Source organism: Dermacentor albipictus, chromosome 9 (genome assembly GCF_038994185.2).
Source record: "Dermacentor albipictus isolate Rhodes 1998 colony chromosome 9, USDA_Dalb.pri_finalv2, whole genome shotgun sequence".
Lineage (NCBI taxonomy): Eukaryota > Metazoa > Arthropoda > Arachnida > Ixodida > Ixodidae > Dermacentor > Dermacentor albipictus.
Window position 1 is genome coordinate 75,232,294 of NC_091829.1, and position 17,017 is coordinate 75,249,310.

At 48.9% G+C, this 17,017-nt stretch overlaps 1 protein-coding gene across 1 annotated transcript; it reads left to right on the forward strand.

Annotated features, from left to right (window-relative positions):
• Window positions 1-15,139: 15,139 nt before the first annotated feature.
• Window positions 15,140-16,504, forward strand: LOC139050142 (uncharacterized). The gene has a single exon (XM_070526359.1). It carries the CDS (start codon window positions 15,140-15,142, stop codon window positions 16,502-16,504), a length of 1,365 nt encoding a protein of 454 aa, XP_070382460.1.
• The last annotated feature ends 513 nt before the right edge of the window (window positions 16,505-17,017 follow it).

Genomic DNA, 17,017 nt, shown 5'->3' on the forward strand with positions numbered 1-17,017 from the left:
AATTAAGCTTATGGAGAGTCCCATTATGCCACATCGACACTCGCAGAGAGGCAGAAGCTTCCCTAGCCCCTGGGAAACATGGATAATAAACACTGTATAACGTGTTTTAGCGCTTCCATTATATATGTTTCTTTATTTCGATAATGACTTGCCCTGAAGCCTTGATTCTTGATACGTATATCTGTATTATATCTGTGCTAAGAAGCCTGTGTTGGGTATCAATGGAAGTAGTGTTTTGTGGGATCTATGGTTACGCACTAACCTACCGTGGCTGCTATAATATTAAGAAAAGTCTGCCATGTCCATCTATAGAGCTAATATAACAAACACTTGAGTAAACGCTGGCCATAGCGGCCATACATTGAAACCTTCAACTGCAAAGACGCCGCCATGTTGCTACTTGGCACCGCCGCGCATCCGTCGACGGCGAGATGCGATTCAGACGAGACGCGCAATGAACGCGATACGGAGCCTCCCTTCACATGGTGGCGCGATCTAGTTCGGACGCCCGCAAACGCACCCTTTAACGCCGCATCAAAATTATCTAAATGTTGTATGGCAATCCGATATTTATCCAAAATACGCGAAAGGAGTTTTGCACATTATCCCTAAGGACGCCCTCGTGGAAATGCTAGTTTTCACATCACATATTGAATATTGTTAGCCTGGCAAATATGAGAGGCAGTAACTTTGCGGCGCCTTTGCGGTTGCCACTACTATTTGCGCAAATTTACTCTAATGTGTTTAGCTGTAAAATCATTACGATGTTAACCTTTAGGGCACCATCAAGGAGAACGAGAAGACTAGCATTGTTCGTTAGCAGAAAACCAGATCTCCGTATAAAGACACGCGCAGTGGATATTTGACGTAAATAATATTTGATCGCCGTTTGCATTTGCCGAGAAACCTTCGGGAGTGAAAGCGTAACTTACATAGAGCATCCAGGCCACTGGTGGAGTTTGTGTGGCATACCAAGGGCGCTCTTTTCGTTTGCACCTGGCCCCATTGACGGAACTGCACTAGGAGTCTGATTTTTTAATAAGAGAACTCATTCACTCTTCTGGACTTAACCATGAAATCGTACAAAGAACCATTTCGTTAGGCTCCTGGATCCATTGAGAGTGCATTAGGTCTATAACTTTCCTTCAGTACTGAGCTTCATTGATTCTTCTTAACCTCTGTTTAACCATAAACGTTAAATCGTGCAATATTTCGAATTCAGTAGACGTCTGTGAAATGCACTGGAGACGTTCATCTGATATGGACGCCGACCACATCTTCAAAACCACAAGGTTGAGATAAATAAATATTTAGTTTTACGTGCAAAAACTACGATTTGCTTTTGAGGCACACCGTAGTGGGTACAGTGGAAATTTAGACCACCTGGGGTTCCTTAACATGCACCCAAATCTAAGTACCCGGGTGTTTTCTCACTTCTCACCTATCGAAATGCGGCGGCCATGAGCACATTTGAGAGTAGAGGATATCTCTTAGGCATTATTTCTTCAATCACCCGAAACCACATACTTTTCTTCTGCTCAACTATTCGTAACATTATGTTCTGCGCAGAGCATAATGGGAATTAGTAGACGACAAAGTCGACAATGGGGAGGTGGGTTTGACATGAGATGTTTCTCTTGGGAGAAGTTCCCTATGATCGGGTGACCCATGTTTGGAAAGTGGTGATGTATTGTAGGTGGCAGAAGCTTCAGTCTTCACAAGCCGATAACACATTTTGAGCCAATGTCGATCGCTTTGAGCTGATGGGGTTAGGCCCAGCACAGTTCCCGAGTTCGTGCGCCTGCTACTCGGAGACCCGACCTTTGGCAGAAGCCATTAGACGAAAGAAGGCTGCTTTTATATAGTTGACTTTTTACCAAGCTGATTTGAAATGAATGATTCTTTGTTTCGTGAAGCGCACACCCAGAAATGTGAGAAGCAGCGATACTGCGCGCTATAAATACCGGTGCGTTGCCATTCTCGAAGGCTACCAGTCGTACACGCTGGTGCTTCCCTTAATAAATTTGACGACGTATATGGATGTAGATGTGCACATTGTTAAGCAGCCTCATTGTTTAACTTTCCATATTCGTTGTTTGCCTCTTATATCAATGGGGCAACAAGTGGCGGCCACTTCCACAAAATAGAAAGCAACGGAGCCAAAGCGCGCACACGGGAGTTTCTGAAAAAAATGCCCCTGTTTCCATTCACATTTGTTTGATCTGGGCAAGAGAAAACATAAACACCTAATTAGAAACAGTTCAATCAGATAAAACACACCACTGAATGTGAACGTTTACTTATTTTGCGATTCGTGAAAAAGTTGTGCCATGTCAGGGGGGTGGAGGGGTTGTCATATGTGTCTGAAAACTCCGTTCGGTCCGGCGGCTTGACTAGAAGTACATTGTAAACTATGCTCCGGTAACAAGCAGCCCGAGCTCATGTAGTTGTTGTTTCAGATGTGTTGTGCAGCATAATTGTCGGCAGCAGCTTCATCACTATCTTACGTAATAACTGCATGTGTGTGCGGGCTCAAAATTTTATTCGCTAATGTTCGCTAAACTGCTCGCCTTAGTGGAACCTTTCCGGTGCGGTGCGCTCCTCCGGTGCACTCAGACTCATGCGTCGCTAAACATGCAGCCTAGCGATGTGGCTCTTCGGTCCCTCTTCCGTTAAGTCCGCCGCATCTTAAAGCAGGATATCTTAAATCACTGCTTATTTAGCAATCATACAGGAAACATTGTAATTAGGAAATTCAGGACCCAAAGTCATAGTACTACCTCAACAAAAACTCTTCCCTACTTCGGCACTGTGAGAAGCCCAGTATGGCAGTACTAAAAGAAATATGAAATAAAGAAATTAAATTATGGGCGTTCACGTTCCAAAACCACTTTCTGATTATGAGGCACGCCGTAGTGGAAGATTCCGGAAATTTTGACCACCTGGGGTTCTTTAACGTGCACCTAAATCTAAGTACACGGGTATTTTCGCATTTCGCCTCCATCGAAATGCGGCCGCCGTGGCCGGGATTTGACCCCGCGACCTCGTGCTCAGCAGCCCAACACCATAGCCACTTAGCAACCACGGCGAGTAAATATGAAATAGCGTACAAGTGACATCAATCTCTCTATCCTCTCCTTTGCGAATGCAGACCAACAGTAGCGCATGATTTTGCTGGTGGGGAATTCATCTCGTTCTTCTCGTTTTTTTGCGTGGTGACGCCAGGAATCGACGCGGAGCGTGCTCGGTTGCGTTCCCAACATACTGGCGGTACCGCAGTTTGGAAAATGGCGTTTGCCGATACCAGCAAATAAAGGTTTTACGGATAACAGTGGGAGAACTCGTAAATGTCATAGCATTGACGTACGCACAACAGAGAAGCAGGTGCCGTTTTCCAATAGGGCGGGGATATTAGCGTCACTGACACCATATTTAATTTTCGTTTGGGTTTACGGCTCCCACAGCCAAAATACGGCACTCTGTAGTACTTGCAACAATATTTGTGTAGTTGCTTTTGGGCAACATATGAGTGTGGGCCTTCAATTTTGCAAATTCGATATAGCCTGTAAAATTGCTAATGAACACTTTCTTAAAATATTTAATTACTTGTGATCCATATTGCCCACGATGCCTTAATTTTGACCGAAGATGTCCAATTGCGCTTATCACAAGGTATCGATGCAACACCCGGTGTTATTCGGCGCAGTATATAAAACAGCGTGTGTACCTGCTACATTGTCGATCTCCGGGAAAGAAAGCGAATGGTGAGGGGGAGCTGTGCGGTATCCAAGGCGTCTGCGCTTGTTAGGAAACATCACCCCCACCCCCTCCCCGGTAATTTTTCATATCCTGCTGTTCCTTACTTCAACCAGTCGAGGAGGGGGGGGGGGGAGGTCGACAACAGAAGACTTATGCGCTCCGGGCGCCAGACGACCTAGGTACGCCACTGTGGAGGCTGCTTCAATACTTTTCACCCTGGTATAAGGCTGATAGGTTTTTGTTCCGATGAATGCTACGCACTTTATGGCAATTACCCAGTGGTGAGTTCCTGCTTCGTATTTTCCCTGTCCCTCATGAAAACTTTGGTTTTTTTTCGGCGGGGGTTTGCGTCCCTGCTAATCATAAACGCACCACTTCTACGTTAATTCCTACTCCTTTTTCTCCATCCATATAGTTTAACCAAATGCAATGAGTTAATACTACAGGCGCTCTTATAGTAGAGGCGGTTTAGGAGGTTGAGACGAACAAATAAAGATAAATAATTGGATTTAGCTTGTAAACACTACGCGAAATTTTACACCTGCTATTGCCACACTGACCCCCATTCTGTTTTAATAAAGCTTTTGTCGTCCCCACCCTGAGAGAATTTACTAATATGTAATCTCTGATTTCTTCCAAATGTTGCATTCCTTCCGACGAATGAGAGCGAAGGAAACAGCGGCAGCAAGAAATCGTATACTCTGCTTCATGTTGCATTCTATCTGGGTACGTCGCAGTTCGTGGCTATTTGCAAGTTCTACATTTGCTGCTTGTCAAACTTAGAAATCCCGTCATAGTAATGCGGCAATTTGAAGAAGCGGAAACATTTGTCGCAGTGAGTGGAATTAGTCGCAGTGCCGATGCCACGTGCCAATTTCATGAGCCCCTAAGTTGAGTGCAGGTGGCTCAATCGAGTATGAGTCCCCATTCTGTGATGGTGAATTTGCATTTGTTCATTATTGTCACATACCGCTCGAAGGAATTCGGCAGAGTAACCGGTACTGCAAGCAATATTCTATATCCTATGTTACTAAGAGCCATTGGTTTTTGAAGGGATCTGAGGATGCTAGGTTAGGGGCTCTGGCATGTGAGCAAATACTTTCCTGAGCACATGAGTTATTCGACCGCGACTGTAAACGAGAACAGTCAATGTTACCATACACTTTTGAATTGTGGCACATGCATGTATCATGAATATTTTAGGCACCCAAGTCTCCACATAGGCATCACGGAAGCCAGAATATATTGAAGTGCAAGTTTTGAGTGTCATTGAGATATTTCTTTATTTGGAAAAGGAGCAGCAAAAGCTTGAGTCTAAGCTTGACAAAAGTTCTTGCTCCATTTTTCACTTCGGCACAAGCATTTATGCAGCACTGACGATTTCACCACACACATGAGAATAAAGGATGTCGAAAGAGCTTACACATTTGTATGTTTTACAAATTAAAACATTGATCAACTCACACAAATGCATAGATATACCCGAAGTCACAGTTCATCACTACATTAAAAAGATTACACAATGGTAAAAATTTGGCAGCCACATGTCATTCACAAGATAAAAGGCGTAATGTATAGAAAAAATGATTTTACTTTAATAAATCAGTAAGTAGTTTTTTATACCATGGTAAATCAAAATATTCTTTTTTCTCAATTTTTTTTTCACCTATTAATTATTGAGTCTGATAATCTGCCTACTGGCGGTCATAATTTTTTCCGCCTAGAGGCTCTTTGGTATGTTCTAAGACAAACTAAAAAGATAAATCAATGTTTGAAATACAAAAGCTTAGTAATTTCTTCCTAACACTGTTTAATTGTAGTATAATGTTTGAAAGGAACAGCGATATCTTGCGGCAACGGGGTGTCTGCATCTTCAATTTGTGTATAAGTGCCCTTTTTTGCTTCAGCGTTAAAAAGCACCAAAAACTCGAAATTTCGCTAATAACGCAGTTATTGCAGACAGTTTAACACATTATAAACTCTGAACTGCACTTGAACAAAGGCGGACATATGGGGAGGGAACCGTGTTGTAATGACGTTGGAGAACAATTTAAACAATAATTGTGAAGGTTTTAAGCAAATTCAGAATGGGTATTTATAAAGCTATGAAAATTAACGTGCTGCCAAAAGCTACAAGCAGAAACAACTCTGGAACTGAAATGCAATAATTGTAACAAAGAGAAAAGCAAGAGCGTGCTTTGATCAAGTTACAAATTGCAAAAGAATAATACTAAACACTTCGGTTTTGTCAAAATTCACACGACCTTTGAAAGGTGGTTCTCTTGAAAGGTCGTACCCCCTACTCTAATGCCCTACATTGGGCGCTGTAGGTATGTAAGTAAATAAATAAATAAAGGAAGGCTGCTAAGCAATAAGCACATAGAAAATTGTAACACAACCTTAAAAAAGTTAATGCGCTTTGGTGCAATCGCCATCCAAGGCTCTCACAACTGCGCTTGTCTGAGTAATGATCGATCTTGTATAGTAGCACATGACTACCCAGAAATGGGAATTCTTAATAATGTAGGCTACGTCTTCTAATATTTTCCTACGTGGCTAATGGCAGTGATGTTAATAACTGAGGGTAATGGTGATTTTTTTCAGCCATCCCAAAGATACAAAACATAGGACATTATTATTAGGACACATGCCAAGCTGTGGTTCATTTCTACATTTGATAACATAATGTTATGTGCGGCACTCTTCTTCACTTTGGAACTGTTTTCTCACAGCGGCTTTCAAAATTCAACTCACAAAAAGCGTTTGCTGCTTTACTAGAAACTTGTTCAGCGTGTATTCGCAAAAGAAGCGCTAGACCACTCAGGGTATGTAAATACTGAATTTAAGAACAAAAAGCTCAGCTTAGAAAATAAAAAAAAAAAAACTTGGAAGAGCGCCGGATAAGTCAGAGCCGCGATTTGCTAAATATCATCGCGCTATGAATCAGAACTGAACGACGCTTACCGTATTAATTATAGGGAAGCGACAAAAAGATCTCTCGGTTAGTTGCCAGTAAGAGAGGCAAACATTCAGCAAAATACCCAAATAAATATATATGTAATGATTTAGACTCTCCGCCGATGACGATACTTTTATGCGAAGCATATTACGAGCGCTCAACCCAGCTCCTCAGGCGCGGCGGTGTCGCCTTCAATACCACGTGACACCATGACGTCACGACAGAGGAGAAACGGAGCTCCAACTCGCGCCGTCGCTCGCGGCGGTATATAAGCAGCTGCGCTTGCCTCTGCTAGACACTCACGAGGTGAGATGCCTCCTGGAGACAGAGCTGCTCGTTGGAATGAGAAGCGAAGGTTGCGGCGTGCTACAGAGACTGATTTTCTAGGTGGCTTTGGCTCAACTCTTGCAAGATGGGCTGGGTGGGAATCGAACCAGGGTCTCCGGAGTGTGAGACGGAGACGCTACCACTGAGCCACGAGTACGATGCTTCAAAGCGGTACAAAAGCGCCTCTAGTGAATGCGGTGTTGCCTTAGAAACGAGCTGTTTTAAGGCTCAGGCGTGCGTCGCTTGCTCAGGTGCACATTTCGTTGCCGCGCCGAACGCTGCGTTGCTCGACGCTCACCGCGTCCAATGCGGGGCGCGTAGTCGCTGCGCCGTAGCCCATTGTCTTACACCCCTTGGCGGGTCGATGGGAACGCTGTCGCGTTCCACTCTTCAAGGCGAAGCAGAGTAACGCATGAGTTGTTTCTTCGTCTAGCCGAACCAAATATAGCCAAGCAACAGCAGTTCACCAGGCTAAACAGTGGTTCAACAACTAAAATAAAGGCTAGTATGCTTCGCATCCAGGGCTTAACCTTAGCTAAGCCACAGCCATTTTTTTAAATGAATCAGTAGAAAAAGGAACACAAGAAGGGCTCGTAATTAACCTTACGTAGGAGTTGTGTACCCTGGTGATGGCTTGACAGGAAGATTCTAAAAGAAACAAGAACCAATCCCTCAATAAGGGGTAAAGACAATAGGAAACTGGTCAGGGAATGAAACAACATCAGAGAAAAAGCACATAGCTGAAGAAGAGATGAAAAACAGTGTGAGAGAGAGCAAACAATATACACACGAGAAAACAGAAGACAAGCGAACCCGTGCATTTTCGCGGGAGAGAGAGAGAGAGAGAGCGTGATCTTTATTGGGCAGTAAGCTCGGCCGGTTAAGCGGGGTCACTTAGCTCCTACTAAAGCATATGGTCACTGGTATGAGAACAAGGCGAAATTGTGACGGTATGGAAGATGATACACTAAAGTGGGATCAAAATTAGCATCCCGCGTCATAGCACCGTCACTTATTTCACGTCCTTCGCTCCTAAAGCATTCCACGGCTGAAGCCACCTTCCAGCTTCGTCAGTCATCATAACAGGCACCGATTATTTCTGGCGGTTGCTCGCCAGCAAAATCTGAAAACCCTGTTTTATTGTGCTTATATGTGTTCAGTTCATGCATTCTCTTCTTTCTTTTTAAAAAAAATATATGTTTTGGGATTTCGCATGCCAAAACCACTTTCTGAATATGAGGCACGTGGTTGGGGGAGGCTCCGTAAATTTCGACCATCTGGGGTTTTTTAACGTACACCTAAGTTTAAGTACACGGGTGTTTACCGCATTTCCCTCACATCGAAATGCCGCCGCCGTAGCCGGGATTCGATCCCACTACTTCGTGTTCAGTAGCCTAACACTATAGCTACTGAGCAACCACGGCGGGTTGTTTCTTTTCCTTCCTTTCTACGTCTTGCGTGAAATTCTTCACTTGCGTGAAGAATTTATTTTGTCACATCCTTGTTTCTTTGCTAATTGTGTTCTCTTGCTTTATTTGTCATGTTTTGTCACATAGTTATAATGATAACCCCTCTCCTCTATAATGTAATATATGGCCTTAGGGTACAATGAATAAATTAATAAATCCTCTACTGGCACAGTGAAATGGAACATGCGTGCGAGAAGTGGTAGTTACTAAAGATTACGTAGCTTTTATATATAAACAAAACAAATTCACGTAATTGTGCTTGTGGAAAGTGTGGCTTGAGGTGCTGCAGAAGGACGGCCCTGGGTCACACTCGCATCAGCTTAGATAAGAGACGTCCCGAATGTCGTAATATTTGCGCGCCCTGAAATCAGGCCAGACAAGTTGGGGGGGAAATCAGTTATGCGCGTCGGACCTGGTTGTCAGTGGATTGGCTTTGGCATTTAGAGGTCGATGGTGCGCCCTGACGGGCATGTGTTTGTTGAGGTGCTGATGTGAGCGCTCGAGTGAGTCTAAAGGCCAAACTGCACGTACCCGTGCCGGTGTGTGAAAGCTCGCGACCACGTGCCTCACGCATGCGCAAATGGTGCAAGACAGATCGTACGCGTCTAAGCACGGTGCGAGCACAGATACCGAATGTTTACGCACACTAACAAATAGCGTTCGGCAACATGGCAGTACCCATGGCTGCCGCTTCAGCGTGCATTCTCTTGATGGCTGCGTTCTCACTCGCGTTGATCGCCAGGAACTATGGAGAGGAGCTTTCCGTTTCTTAAAACTCATCTGAAACATCCATTATGAGTGCATAGCGCGTCCAGTTCTTGAAATCGTTCTGCGATTTCGTCTGTCTCGTATCACGCAGCCTGTGATTTTGCGTGCTCTGCCAGAGAACAATTGATGGGCGGCGTAATTACCAGCAATGAAACAGGCGTGAGAGGATCAAACAGTACTACAGCGGCGCTGGAATACGCAAGAGAAAACGACATAGTTTCGTTCCCCGCACGCGCGACTGCGTGACGTGGGAACAAGGAGACGTAACGGAAATACATCTCTCTTGCCACGCGGCACGAAGTAAAAGAAAAACTTGCGGACTTACGGCTTGCGTGCTTTATTATTTCTCTTGACTCTAAGTCATCCAATGAAAGAACATAGCAAATGAATAAATGATGTCGCCTTGAAAAATTGTTGTACTCACGTGTCAATTTGACCAACGTCACAGCGCTGCCATGTACGTGCATATACGTCGACTCTCTCGCTGAGAGGGCGCCTCCCGCAAGGAGAACGGCAAAGGGTGTTTGTTTTGAAATTTAAGTTCTTGTTAAGTTAATTTATATAAGTTAAGATGCAGTGCTTAGGACCAAACAATGAAATGTTCCTTTCCGTCGACCTCTACCTAACCTTACGTGGGGTCTCCTTACAGCGAAGGACCGATGGAGGAAGCAAGTGTGCTATGAAAACTCCCTTCGCCCGTCCTCACGTAAGGAACGGTCGACATAAGCCTGGTTTCGAGAGCATCTGTTATATGCTTAACACGAACGCCTTTATTAAGGAAAAAGAAAGCCCGGTACTCACATAGTCTTTAAATTCATTTGCTAAGAGGGAGACGCGTGGACGCTCTCTTGCACTGTTGTGCTTACCCAACGCGAATAACCACCGCAGTCAAGCGCAATACTCGATATGTTCCTGCAACACTTGCATGCAGGCGTTGCGAGACGCCACTCATGCCGAACGCGCGATTAAAAAGAAGCGCTAACTCCTGGAATTGTGCTGGCCCTTCTCCGCAGGCGGGCGACAGCACGCATGCGCCTGCAAACGTCACGGCCGCCCTCAATGAGGTGAAGGTCTCGTTTAGCGCCAGGAGTAGGGTAAGGACCCGTGAAGGTAGCTACGGAGCAACATTGCGCTGAGGGAGTACCAAGGAAGCCTTCACCGAGGGGGACTAAGTAAGGAATCTTTCAGGGCGACTTAAGGTGCCCTCACAGCAATGAAGGCTTCCTTACTGAGGTAAGGAGGATTTAACTGTTTGAGCCATAGCGGACACGATCGTTATTGCACGTGGCACGCAGTGTGCTTGTTAGCTCAAAATGGCCAGACCTGGTGAGGGACCTGGCCTTCAAGTCAATATAATCTCGGGGGGAGTAACAGTTATCCCAGGAAAGCGTACTAAATTCTGCAGCCCCCCAATCATGAAACACATATAAAACGCTCTCGTGCTAATCGAATGCATAATTTGCTACAAAAGCTGTTGATTCTGACGCTTTTGATTTTGTCTACCTATAACACAGGGCATGCCTCTTCTTTTCAAGCAATAATCGACTGCCTTGTTCAGTTCAACAATGAATTTCGCTAATGGTACAAACCGTGCGTAAAAATAAAAAAAAATGGACAAAGTGTTGGGCCAGTTGTCTTCCCAAACGTAATCAGAGCTACAAACTAAACATTTTCGCCATGCATTAAACATCTGCAGAGCCCCATTTTCGCCTTATGCAAACAAGGCGTGACCGCGAAATTTCCCAAGGCATTCGGAAACGTGGTTGATAAACACCATATAACGTGTTGGAGAACGCCCTCATTACAGTGAAAGCTCGTTAATTCGAACTTCAATAATTCGAATTTATGGATAATTCGAACTGTACGATTTGGTCCGGCCAAGCTCCACAGAAGTCTATGTATAAAAAAGTCCGTTAATTCGAACGCGAGAAGGTTCCCTCACGGATAATTCGAACTACGCTCGCCTGGCACACGGCCAGAGAAGCGCGCCTACTGCCTACACACAAGGCTGTATTGCCTCCGAAACGGAGAAAACGGCGAGAGAAGGCAAAATCGGAAAAAAATCTAACCGACGCGGGGTCAGCCAGAAGGCAGCGGCGGCTGCCGCCTCTCCGTTCTACGTAACCTCCGAGACTTCTCGCCCGTTACGAATCTCGGAGGCTTTGGAAATCTTGTACAGCTGCTAATGTTGTGCGGAGATGGCACGGCAAGCTCCAAAACACAGCGAATCAAGTACGGCGCAGCTGCGCTTGCAGTCAAGAACCAAAGAATCAGGGCATTCGCCACCTTCACATGTTCAGCGTCTTTGTCTCGGCAGTATTCATCGGTTGTGCACCTCTATTTTCAGCTTAGGAGGTATCGGCCGTCGCGATTCATTGAGATGGTGTTAAGCCTCGGCTAACGTTCGTTTCGGTGGACATCGGTGGTGTGGCACAGTCGGACCCAGAGTTTCGACTTGAAGATGGCGTGTGCCCGCGGCACACGCCATCACTTTCTGGCACGCCAAATTTCTGACATGCCCTACTGCTTCCAAATCGCAGTGTACTGTTGCCCTCCTTCGCTTTCGTTAGTTCGAACTTTCGTTAATTCGAACTGAAGCGGCTTCCCCTTGCGGTTCGAATTAACGAGCTTTTACTGTATATTGTTTTATTGCGATAACGACTTGCCCTGAAGGCTTAGTTCTTCATATGTATATTTGTATTATATGTGTGCGGTGAGGCCTCTGTAGTGTACTAATAGACACAGTGTTTTGTGGAATCTGTTGTCATGTATCCGGCGGTCATAGCTGGATGCGACACTGTAGCGGAGGCAAACTTGCAGTAGCATACGCGAGCGTTGTGATTGTACGCCTGGACTTGTGCTTATTAGGTGGTACGCTGCACCTGCCTATCCATCACTGGCACTGAGCAGACTGGGCATGTAGCACCCAGTGGTAAATGCGACCGATTCCACTTTCATGCCGCAGTCGGTGTAAAGGACACGCCGGCCCGAAGCCTTCTAACCGCAACTTCTACCGCCCTAGTAAGGTGAAGGTGGAGGAAGCAGACGCAGGGTGTGATAACAGCACTTGGCCAGGCAATATATATATATATATATATATATATATATATATATATATATATATATATATATATATATATATGGGGTCTCAAAGTGACGGTTTTGAAGCTTTGCTCGCTCATGACGCTAGAAATTGTAATGTTGGGTTTGCGCACCGAAAGCCCGCTTTGATTATGACGCATGCTGTAATGAGGGACTCGGAGCGACTTTAACAATTTCTTATTCCTTAAAGTGCTCATAAATCTGAGTGCTCTAACGTTCTTCTCTTTCTTTTTCTTGTTCCATCTACTTTTTCCATTTCGCTGTCGTCGAAAAACTCAGTATCGTCGCTATCGTCGACAATCTTGAGCTCCTCAGCTCAGCCTTACGCACTAAACTACCGTGTCTTGTATCAGTCACAAAACAAGCTCCAACGTTTGCCTATAGAGTTGATATAACCAACTCTAGTGCCCATGCATTGAAATCTGCAACTGCAAGGACGCCGTCATGCGGCTACTTTGCGCAGCTGCGAAGGCGCCGACGACGAGATGAGATTCAGACGAGACGCGCAATCTAAGCGATACGGAGCCTCCCTTCATCATGGTGGCGCAATCTAGTTGAGGCGCCCGCAAATGCATCTTTCAACGCACGCTAATAATTAGCTAAATGTTTTACAAATGCCATCCGCTATTTCTCAAGAATACACGGAATGAGCTGAACACATTGTCCGTGTGGACATGCCCGTGTAAATGCTGTAGTTTTCGTATCGTATGTTGAATACTGTTAGCCTGACAGATATGGGAGGCAGAAACTTGGCGGCGCCTTTGCGGTTGCCACTGCGCGGGATGGACGCTGGCGTCGGCGTCGAGAGCAGTCGCTCCTCACGTCGGATCCGCCAATTTTCGGCCCTCGTGCCGGTTCTTTTATCCCTATCCGGACAGTTTCTTCACGAGTGGGTGAAGCAAGTCGTCAGGATCATTTCGATACCACTCGTATACCAATACTCGCCCGGGGTGGCCCAGGAGAGTTTTGGGAAGCCCTTGACCACGCCGTGCGCCGACCTAGGCCTATCCGGCCTAGCTCGAGTGCGGCCGCCCGCACGCTAGCGCGCAGACGAAGGGACGACCACCCGGCCGCCCGCCGCTGCCTCGTCGCTCATCTCCCGGCTGCCCACCGCCATGGAGATCGCTGTCCAAGGACAAGAGGTGACCCCCGAAGAACTTTCGGATGCTTCCTGGCAGACGCCAGGCCTCCGCGCCCAAGAGCAACGCCGCGCAGCGTTGCGCCTCGCCGCCGCCGACGCAGCTAAATCGCCGCGTTCGAAGCAGGCAAGTGCTTCGCCTCCTCAGCCCCGCCGTCACGCTCCACTCCCTCGCCTCCCGGCCGACACGATTCACATCGTCGGCCGCCCCAAAACCCCCGTCGACCTCACCAAACTCCAGCCTTGGCATTTATACACCGCCTTGCTGCAAGCAGCGAGCCTGCAAGACCTCCCGCCCGCATCTCGCGACACGGTGCGGATCCACCCGGTCAACAACACCTTTACGCTCAGCGTAGCGGAATCGGCTCGCGCTCAAGCCTACCTCCGCATCACTTCCCTCACGGTGTCCGGCACCACTTTCGCCATCCACCTCTACGCCCCACCGCCGGACGACGCCCTACGGGGCATACTCTACCACGCCTTCGACGACTTCACGGATGAAGCCATCCTTGACGATCTGCAGGCAAGCAATCCTGCACTTTCTATTGTGGGTGCCCGCCGTATGGGCAAGACTCCCCACATCTTGGTCACCCTCACGGACCCCAAACTACCCCGGTGGATCTTCTACCATGTAGTCCACCTTCGCCTCCTCCCTTTCCACAACAAGGTGGAGGCCTGTTTCAACTGCCGCTCGACTGGCCACCGGACCGACGTGTGCCCCAAGCCACCGCAGGACAGGTGCCGTCGTTGCGGCGACATTCACCCCCCACCACTCGAGGGCTCGCCCCCGACTTGCACCCCCCGCTGCATCGTTTGCAACGGGAATCACTCCACGCATAGTTCGAACTGTAAGCACCGCTACGTGTAGCGCCCTCAACCCCCGAAGCAAACGGCACGCGGTCCTCCGCCGTCTCCGCCCTCCAAGTCGACCAGTGACTTCCCGCCCCTCGCTCCAGCGGCGCCCAAACCAGCCTCTAAGCCCACCCAGTCAACGTGGTCCCGCGGCCCCCCCCGGCGCTCCCTCGGCGTCCTCCTCGCCGCAGGTCGTCGCACTGCAGCAGGAAAACGCCTCCCTACGACAGCAGCTCACTGCACAAACCGCGCAACTTGCGGCACAGAAGACCCAAATTGAATCCTTCCAAGCCCAACTGCGAGCTCTTGAGGAGAAGCTCGAGGCAGCCATCACGCTCCCATCATGTCTGCCCTCCTCAATCGCCTCCTCCTCTGACATGAATGTTCAGACTTCCGAAGGAGGCACTAGCAAACGCCGCAGACCCAACACACCCCTTGCATCTCTCCACTTTTCCGAAGAGGTTCAGGCAGCCATCAAGACCACCCTGGTGGACCTCGAAAAACGGCTGGATAGCCGTTTCAACTCTATATAACAGCTTCTCACGGCACAACAAGAAGCCCTCAACGCCGTGCGCACGGACCTCACTGCCTATCCCCCCGCCACTTCCTTCCAATCTCTCCAAGAGCAGGTCGATAGCGTTCAAGCTTCCATGCTCGCAACCATCCGAGCCAAGCCACCGCTCCACGTCCGCACCACCTCATCCTCTGCCGCCCGACCGTCGCAAGCACCAGCCGAGGCAATACCTTTTTCCTCCGCTACTAATCATGGCTGACCGCTCTGTCGTCACCGTTTGGCAGTGGAACTGCCGTGGTTTTCGCCCAAAGCGTGACCACCTCCTTCTACACCTTCAACAACTGGACCCCTCGGAATCTCCTGATGTCATCGTACTACAGGAGACTCACGCCACCACTTCCCTCTCGGGTTACGTCGCCCACGACCAAGTAGCTCATCACCCCCTGCCCCATCCCGTCACGGCCATCCTCACTCGGCGGACGCTCACGGTCAATCGAGCCGATCTGCCCTTCCCTACGGTCCACCATGTCTTTATTGAGGTCCTACCTCAGCGACGTGAAGACCCCTCTCTTTTCATTCTTAACGTTTACATCCCCCCACGCGTCACCAAAGACCTGTCGCTCATTGCTCTGCTCCGTGCCGCTGCAGCGAGAGCAGCCAAATCCCCCCTCCTCGTTCTTGGTGACTTCAACGTCAGGCATCCGGACTGGGGTTACTCCAAGGCCGATGGCCCCGGCACGAGGCTGTGGCAGCTCGCACACCACCTCCACCTCTCCCTGCTCACCGACCCCACGCAACCCACGCGCATCGGCAACAGCGTGTGCCGCGACACCACTCCGGATCTCAGCTTTTGCCGTTACGTGCACGACGCGCGCTGGTCCAATACACATCAGTCCCTGGGCAGCGACCACTACGTCCTCGCCATCCAAGCCCGTACCTCTCCGTGCAAGCCGCGCCCACACACGACCCGCTATACGGATTGGGATGCCTTCCGAGCGCGCCGGCTGCACTCTGCCACCCCCGACATCGAGGACCTTTCGATGTGGACCGACCAGCTACTGGCGGACCTCGACGGGGTCACCGCCTCGATCCCCACCACGGAGGACCATCCGGCAATTGACTCTCGCCTCGCCCACCTGTTAGCCGCTCGCACGAGCCTCACCAACCGTTGGCATAAGCAACGTCACAACCGTCGCCTGCGCTGCCGCATCGCATACCTCGATCGCGAGATCGAGCATCACACAACTGTGCTCGCCCGCCAACAGTGGGAGCAGCTTTGCTCAGGGATCTCCGGTCAGCTGGGCTGCAAGCAATCCTGGCATCTCCTCCGCCACCTCCTCGACCCTGCTTCCGCCAAGTCCGTCGCTCGGCAACAATTACAACGCGTTGTCCGGGCCTACCCCGGCGACACACCGTCGCTGATAGCAGACCTGGCCGCCAGATACCTCCAGCTGCCACCCCCTGGCACCTCTTCTCCCCCTCTCGCGTCCTACTCCGGGGCCCCCAACCCCGAACTAGATGCCGATATCTCGGAAGCTGAAGTCTACGCGGCGCTACACAAGCTCCGCACCACCTCCGCCCCCGGTCCAGATCGCATCCCCAACAAACTTCTGTGAAATCTTGATGCCCCTTCGGTCCTTGCCCTCACTTCGTTCCTGAATGAGTGCTGGCGCTCCGGCAACCTCCCCCAGTCGTGGAAACACGCTCGCGTGGCTTTCATCCCGAAGCCGGGCAAGAAACTCAGAATCGAGAACCTCCGGCCCATCTCACTCACTTCCTGCGTCGGCAAGCTCAAGGAGCACGTCGTCCTAGCTCGCTTGCAAACGTACACAGACGCTCACCACCTCCTTCCCCACACCATGATTGGTTTCCGCCCCCACCTCTCCACACAAGACGTCCTCTTGCAACTCCACCACGACCTTCTCGATCCGCCCACCTTCTCGGACACTAAGGCTCTCCTTAGCCTCGACCTTCACAAGGCGTTCGACAACGTCTCCCATTTGGCTATTCTTACCAAACTCGCCACCATGAACCCCGGCTCTCGCACCTACCACTACATTCGCTCCTTCCTCACGGCCCGCACGGCCGAAATCATCGTGGGAGATCTCTCGTCTCCCACGTATGCGCTT